Source organism: Salvelinus sp. IW2-2015, unplaced genomic scaffold (genome assembly GCF_002910315.2).
Source record: "Salvelinus sp. IW2-2015 unplaced genomic scaffold, ASM291031v2 Un_scaffold2486, whole genome shotgun sequence".
In the NCBI taxonomy this organism is placed as follows: Eukaryota; Metazoa; Chordata; class Actinopteri; order Salmoniformes; family Salmonidae; genus Salvelinus; species Salvelinus sp. IW2-2015.
This window is the reverse complement of record NW_019943804.1, coordinates 64,366-72,091: the sequence shown is the minus strand read 5'-3', so window position 1 is coordinate 72,091 and position 7,726 is coordinate 64,366. Positions and strand designations below refer to the sequence as shown.

General features: G+C 47.3%; 1 protein-coding gene across 1 annotated transcript in view; it reads left to right on the top strand.

Annotated features, from left to right (window-relative positions):
• The window catches only part of LOC112074081 (WD repeat and FYVE domain-containing protein 3-like), a gene marked incomplete at its 5' end in the record, with an annotated part of 32,413 nt that extends 24,869 nt beyond the window's left edge, over nt 1-7,544 (top strand). The window contains 5 exon segments of the mRNA XM_024141305.1: nt 1,632-1,811; nt 4,820-5,002; nt 5,282-5,378; nt 5,922-6,101; nt 7,219-7,544. Of these exon segments, the coding sequence (XP_023997073.1) occupies nt 1,632-1,811; nt 4,820-5,002; nt 5,282-5,378; nt 5,922-6,101; nt 7,219-7,544 (966 nt within the window).
• Nucleotides 7,545-7,726: the final 182 nt, after the last annotated feature.

The following is a 7,726-nucleotide window of genomic DNA, read 5'->3' as shown; positions in this document are numbered from 1 at the left end:
AATTGAATTTACGACAGGTGACTCCAATCAAGTTGTAGAAACATCTTTAAGGATGATCATGAAACAGGATGTACTGAAGCTCAATTTCAAGTCTCATAGCAAAGGGACTGAATACTTATGTAATAAGTATGTTTTTTTTTTTTTTTTTATACATTTGCGAAATGTCTATAAAACAGTTTTTGCTTGTCATTATGAGGCATTGTGTGTAGATGATGAGGAAAAATGTAGCTAAGCAGGTTGTCTGATTGGTCCCTGGATGGGGACCAGATCTGCTGGAAGTAGGTGTTGGAGGCCCAGTAGGAGGCACCTTTCCTCTGGTCTAACAATAATATCCCAATCCTCCTAATGGTGCAGTGATTGGGGACATTGCCTGTGTAGAATTGATTGGACATGATTTGCAAAGGCACACACCTGTCTATATAAGGTCCCACAGTTGACAGTGCATGTCAGAGCAAAAACCAAGCCATGAGGTCGAAGGAATTGTCCGTAGAGCTCCGAGACAGGATTGTGTCGTGGCACAGATCTGGGGAAGGGTACCAAAACATTTCTGCAGCATTGAAGGTCCCCAAGAACACAGTGGCATCCATCACTGCAGCACTCCACCAATCAGGCCTTTATTGTAGAGTGGCCAGATGGAAGCCCCTCCTCAGTAAAAGGCACATGACAGCACGCTTGGAGTTTGCCAAAAGACACCTAAAGGACTCTCAGACCATGAGAAACAAGACTCTCTGGTCTGATGAAACCAAGATTAAACTCTTTGGCCTGAATGCTAAGCATCACATCTGGAGGAAACCTGGCACCATCCCTACGGTGAAGCACAGTGGTGGCAGCATCATGCTGTGGGGATGTTTTTCAGCAGCAGGGACTGAGAGACTATTTAGGATCGAGGGAAATGATGAACCGAGCAAAGTACAGAGAGATCCTTGATGAAAACCTGCTCCAGAGCGCTCAGAACCTCAGCCTGGGGGCGAAGGTTCACCTTCCAACAAGACACAGCCAAGAAACCGCAGGAGTGGCTTCTGGACAAGTCTCTGAATGTCCTTGAGTGGCCCAGCCAGAGCCAAAACTTGAACCTGATCGAACATCTCTGGAGAGACCTGAAAATAGCTGTGCAGCGACGCTCCCCATCCAACCTGACAGAACTTGAGAGGAACTGCAGAGAAGAATGGGAGAAATTCCCCAAATACAGGTGTGCCAAGCTTGTGGCTTCACAGCAGAGAAGACTGGAGGCTGTAATCGCTGCCAAAGGTGCTTCAACAAAGTACTGAGTAAATGGTCTGAATACTTATGTAAATGTGTTGTTGTTTTTTATATATATATATTTACATTTGCAAACATTTCTAAAAGCCTGTTTTTGTTTTGGCGTCATGGTGTATTGTGTGTAGATTGGGAAAAAAATAATGTTTTTCAAACATTTCAGAATAAGGCTGTAACGTAACAAAATGTGGATAAAGTCAAAGGGTCTGAATGCTTTCCGAATTCACTGTAAAATCCATCTACTTCCCAACAAACACCATTAGATAGTGTCTCTGKCACTCTTTAACTTGTGTGTAATGTGTGTCTGTGCCTGTATGTAACATGTCTGTAACCCGTGTTTCAACATGTCCCTCCCCTCTCCTCCCCCCTGCCAGGCATTGCTGGGCCATACAGACACAGTAACCTGCCTGACAGCCTCGTCAGCGTATCACATCCTGGTATCTGGCTCTAGAGACAGGACCTGCATCATCTGGGACCTCAACAAACTYTCCTTCGTCACACAGCTCAGAGGACACAGGGCCCCCGTCTCTGCCCTTTGCATCAACGAACTCACGGTGGGTGGTATATACACACTCAGGGTGATGTTTGTTTCCCCCAAACCTACTGATGGTACAAGGGTGATTCAGAAATTAGAGAGAGATGTATTTCTAGTTAAMGATARTATAGTTATCACGTTTCACATTGGATTTATTATTAACTACAAAAATATGTTTTTTCAATTCTAGTGCCCCTCCGGTTGTTAGCTAGCTAGCTCTGGTCCAACTTTAAACCAACTCTAGCTCTGGTCCAACTTTAAACCAACTCTAGTTCTGGTCCAACTTTAAACCATCTTTAGCTCTGGTCCAACTTTAAACCAACTCTAGCTCTGGTCCAACTTTAAACCAACTCTAGCTCTGGTCCAACTTTAAACCAACTCTAGCTCTGGTCAACTTTAAAACCAACTCTAGCTCTGGTCCAACTTTAAACCAACTCTAGCTCTGGTCCAACTTTAAACCAACTCTAGTTCTGGTCCAACTTTAAACCATCTTTAGCTCTGCCGTTGGTGTGTTTGGACCATGATAGTTCGTTGATGATGTGGACACCAAGGGACTTGAAACTCTCGACCCAGGGCAGTCGTCCAAGCGGTGATGCAGCCAGTCAAGATGCTCTCGATGTTCGCAGCTGGAGAACGTTTTTGAGGAGCCGAGGGCTCCTGTGGGGGAGAGGCACTGCCGTGTCATTTTCACGACTGCCCTGGTGTGTGTGGATCATGTTAAGTCCTTAGTGATGGGGACGCCAAGGAACTTTAACCTTTCGACCCGCTCCACAACAGCCCTTTTGATGTGGATGAGGGCGTACTCTCCCCGTCTTTCTCCTGTAGTCCACAATCAACTCCTCGTTCTTACTGACGCTGACGGAGAGGTTGTTGTCCTGGCACCACACTGCTAAGTCTCTGACCTCCTCCCTGTAGGGGTCGGAGATGAGTTCTACCCCCGTTGTCGTCAGCAAACTTGATGATGGTGTTGGAGTCGTGTGTGTGGCCATGCAGTCGTGGGTGAACAGGGAGTACAGGAGGGGGACTAGGCACACACACCCGACGGGCCCCCCGTGTTGAGGGTCAGCGGAGGTGTTGTTGACTACCCTTACCACCTGGGGCCGGCCCGTCAGGAAGTCCAGGATCCAGTTGCAGAGGGAGGGGTTCAGTCCCAAGGTCCCTAGCTTGGTGATGAGCTTGGAGGGCGCTATGGTGTTGAACGCTGAGCTGTAGTCTATGACTAGCATTCTCACAGTTATTTTGCCTCTGGTCCAGGTGAGAAAGGACAGTGTGAAGTGCAATTGAGATTGCATCATCTGTGGATTTGTTGGGGCGGCATGTGAATTGGAGTGGGTCTAAGGGTTTCTGGGATGATGGTGTTGATGTGTGTCATGACCAGCCTTTCAAAGCATTTCGACATTAAAGACGTGAGTACTACAGGGCGATGTCGTCATTTAGGCAGGTTATCTTGGAGCTTTTGGGAACAGGGACAATGGTGGTCAGCTTGAAACATGTTTGGATTACAGACTGGGACAAGAAGAGATTACAAATATTTGTGAAGACACTTGCTTGTTGGTCTGTGTATGCTTTGAGAACACGCCCTGGTATTCCGTCTGGCCCGGCGGCCTTGAGAGTGTTAACCTGTTTAAACGTTTTGGTCACGTCGGCCAAGGAGAGCTAGATCACACAGTCATCTGGAAACACAAGGGGCTTTTACGCAAGGCACAGTGTTATATTATGATTTGCCTAGTTAATATAAAAGTGAAATAAAAATAAATATTCATCCCATCGAGCATAAAAAGCATTTAGCTCATTTGGGAGTTATGCGTCCATAGGCAWCTCACGGCTGGGTTTCCCTTTGTAGTCCGTTATCGTCTGTAAGCCCTGCCACATACGAAAAGCATTGAAGCCGGTGTAATAGGATTCTAACCTCCTCCTATATTGTCCTTTTTGCTTGTTTGATGTCTCGGAGGTTGTAGCTTTCTTGTATGCTTCAGTGTACTGTTCCTTGTATGCGGTAGCTATAGCCCAGCGCGGATAGTACTTGTAATCCATGCTTTTTGGTCTGGATACGTTCTTATAGTCACTGTGGGGACGACATCMTCTATGTACTTGATTGATGAAGCCTGTGACTGTTGTGGTAAACTCCTCAATGCTATCGGATGAATCCACGGGAACATATCCCGGTCTGTACTAGATAGCCTTGTGTCTGTTTCATCGGACCACTTCCGTATTGAGCGCATCACTGGTACTTCCTGTTTGAGCTTTTGTTTGTACGCAGGAGAATGGAGTCATGGTCAGATTTGCCGAATGGAGGATGAGGGAAGGCCTTGTATGTGTTTCTGTTGGTAGAATAAAAGTAGTCTACAGTTCTAGTGCCCCTAATGGCGTAAAAGTAGTCTACAGTTCTAGTGCCCCCAGTGGCGTAAAAGTGGTGTACAGTTCTAGTGCCCCCAGTGGCGTAAAAGTAGTCTACAGTTCTAGTGTCCCTAGTGGCGTAGGAGGCGTGTTAGTAGAAGTGAGGTAGAACGGTTTTAAGTCTCCACCGTGTTAAAGTCTCCGCCCACCAGAAACGCTGCCTCTGGGTGAGTGGTTTCTTGTATTGTTTATGGCCTCATACAATTTGTGGAGTTGACAGAGTGATGTTGGCTTGTGGAAGGATGTAGACAGGGTCTGCAGATTACCATGAGCTATTCTATATCACCTGAGCAAAATATCGAGATTTCCTTCACACATGATTCAGCACACCAGTTGTTATTTATGAAAAAACACACTGAATACTTATGTAAATGTGATATTTCAGTTTTTTAAACGTAAAAAAAAAAAAAAAAGAATTATGGGGTATTGTGTGTAGATTGATGAGGGGGGAAAAAACAATTTAATCAATTTTAGAATAAGGTTGTAACGTAACAAAATGTGGAAAAAGTCAAGGGGTCTGAATACTTTCAGAAGTCATTGTGTATTCAGGTGTACATTAGCTAAAACTTCAAACGAAGTGAACTATCACTTGATTATCCTGACTCACTCTCTATGTATGTGTCTATACAGGGAGACATAGTGTCTTCGGCGGGGACCTACATCCATGTGTGGAGCATCAACGGCAGTCCCATAGCCAGTGCCAACACCTTCACAGGCCGCTCACAACAGATCCTCTGCTGCTGCGTGTCAGAGATGAACGAGTGGGACACGCAGAACGTCATCGTCACCGGACACTCCGACGGAGTCGTCAGGGTAACCAACACTTCCTCCCTCCTCTTCTCTCATTCTACTCTTCCTCCTCCTCCTTTTTTTGGGGCYGTTTCAGACGAAGCCTAGTACTGGACAACAAAAAGCAAGCTCAACGAGGAATCTCCATTGAAAGTTATTTTTTGTTTCAGTTTTAGGCTTATCTGTATTTGGGAAACCGGCCCTTAATATCTGTCACTCTTTGTACATTGTGTATTAATGCTTCAAAAGGAGTTTCCTCATCAAAGACATTAAAGTTTTATAATCTAATCTTCCTTCCTGTAGTTCTGGAGGATGGAGTTCCTACAAGTCCCAGAAACCCCTGCCCCAGAGCCCATCGAGCCCCCTGATGTAACTGACTGCTGTACAGAGGACAAGCTGGGTAGGTCTCTGAGAGTGTCTGTGTGCTCGTGGGTATGTATGGGTGTGTGTGTCTCTCTCTTTCTCTCTGTGTTGTGTGTGTGGGTGTGTGTGGGTGTGTGGGTGTTTGAGTAAGTCTCTAAGACTGGGGGGGTCATAATTTCATCACGAAGCAAAAAGACATCTGGGTGCATACCAAATGTCTCCCTATTCACTATGAAGTCTACTATACAGTATAAAAGTAGTGCACTGTGTAGGGAATAGGGTGCCATAGGGCTCTGGTTAAAAGTAGTGCACTATATAGGGAATAGGGTGTCATAGGGCTCTAGTCAAAAGTAGTGGACTATGTAGGGAATAGGGTGCCGTAGGGCTCTAGTCAAAAGTAGTGCACTATGTAGGGAATAGGGTGGCATAGGGCTCTAGTCAAAAGTAGTGGACTATGTAGGGAATAGGGTGCCGTAGGGCTCTAGTCAAAAGTAGTGGACTATGTAGGGAATAGGGTGGCATAGGGGATGCAACCTCTGTGTCCTGTGAGCCATAAAGTAGTCTTTCTCTTCTTCTCCAGCAGAGGGACCCGAGAGCCAGAACGCTGACGATGACAGCAGCGAGTCAGACGGAGACGAGCCCTGCCTCAGCACAGAGTCCAAACCCTCCCCTCTGCCCAACGCTGCAGCCGGGGGAGGAGCTGGATCGGTTGGGGGAGGATCAGGCAGCCAACCAGGCAGCACCGTCCACAGACCCAAAGGTTGGTTTACCAGTCAACCAGTCAGTCATCCATCCAGTCAGCCAGCCAGTCATCTAGCCAGTCATCCAGTCAGTCATCCAGCCAGTCAGCCATCCAGCCAGTCAGTCATCCAGCCAGTCATCCAGCCAGCCAGTCATCCAGCCAGTCAACCAGTCAGTCATCCAGCCAGTCAGCCATCCAGTCAGTCATCCAGCCAGTCAGCCAGCCAGTCAGTCAGTCAACCAGTCAGTCAACCAGTCAGTCATCCAGCCAGTCAGCCATCCAGTCAGTCATCCAGCCAGTCAGCCATCCAGCCAGTCAGTCAACCAGTCAGTCATCCAGCCAGTCAGCCATCCAGCCAGTCATCCAGCCAGTCAACCAGCCAGTCAGTCAGTCGACCTACCCATATAAAGGCGGAGCGTGACAATGTTCATCACTTGATGACTTCATTTGTTGAATAGGTAATTGGCCAAAAACCTACTATATTCTAATATTCTTACCACCAACGTAGTGGGTCTCCATCTCTCCTAGTAATCCTGTTTAGATACCTACGCTCCTGTAACAGACACTATCTGGTATAATCCTGTTTTGATACCTACGCTCCTGTAACAGACACTATCTGGTATAATCCTGTTTTGATACCTACGCTCCTGTAACAGACACTATCTGGTATAATCCTGTTTTGATACCTACGCTCCTGTAACAGACACTATCTGGTATAAAGGACCTTTCAAGAGTACAGACGACCACCCATCATTAATGGTCTGTAGATCCTGAGGGTCCCGGTGCCCTGGAGCTTTCAGTCAGTCAGCCAGCCAGCCAGCCAGTCAGTCAGTCAGTTAATCAGCCAGTCAGTCAGTCAGTCCATCAGCCAGTCAGTCAGTCAGTCCATCAGCCAGTCAGTCAGCCAGTCAGTCAGTCAGTTAGTCAGTCAGTCAGTCAGTTAATCGGTCAGTCAGTCAGTCAGTTAATCAGTCAGCCAATCAGTCCAGTATTGTCCCATACAGAGATAGAGCTTGTATGAGAATGTTAATCTTCATTCATTTGATGACTTAAGTTCTATAGTTTATTAGCTAAACCTACCCTATTCTTACTACTTTCCAACCCAAAAATAAAAATGTATTTTTTCCCCCTGCAGTTCCTCGGGGTCCCGGTGTCGCTGGAGTTCGGACAGGGGCCTCGTGGTCAGTGGACAGCGGGTCAGATGACTCCCGCCGCTGGTCAGACACCCTCAGCCTGGACGAGAAGGACGGCTTTGTGTTCGTCAACTACTCCGAGGGACAGACGGGACAGACACCACTCAAACCAGGGGTCCACCCTCACCCCCAGCTTCACCCTCCGCACCCCATAGCAGGCCACGGGGGGGTCCCCCAGCCCATACACCCCACCACCATGGAGGCACGGCCCTATAACCAGCTCAGAGCAGGTACTGACCAAACCACAGTGATGCAGATCACCCAATAACACAGAGTTATGTATACTGCTGGGTGTGTTTTCCAGTTGGTCTGTGTGTGTGGGTGTTGCGGTGTGGTGTGTGTGTGTGTTGTGTGTGTTGTGTGTGTGGTGGTGTGTGTGTGTGTGTGTGTGTGTGTGTGTGTGTGTGTGTGTGTGTGTGTGTGGTGTGGGAGTGTGGTGTGTGTGTGTGG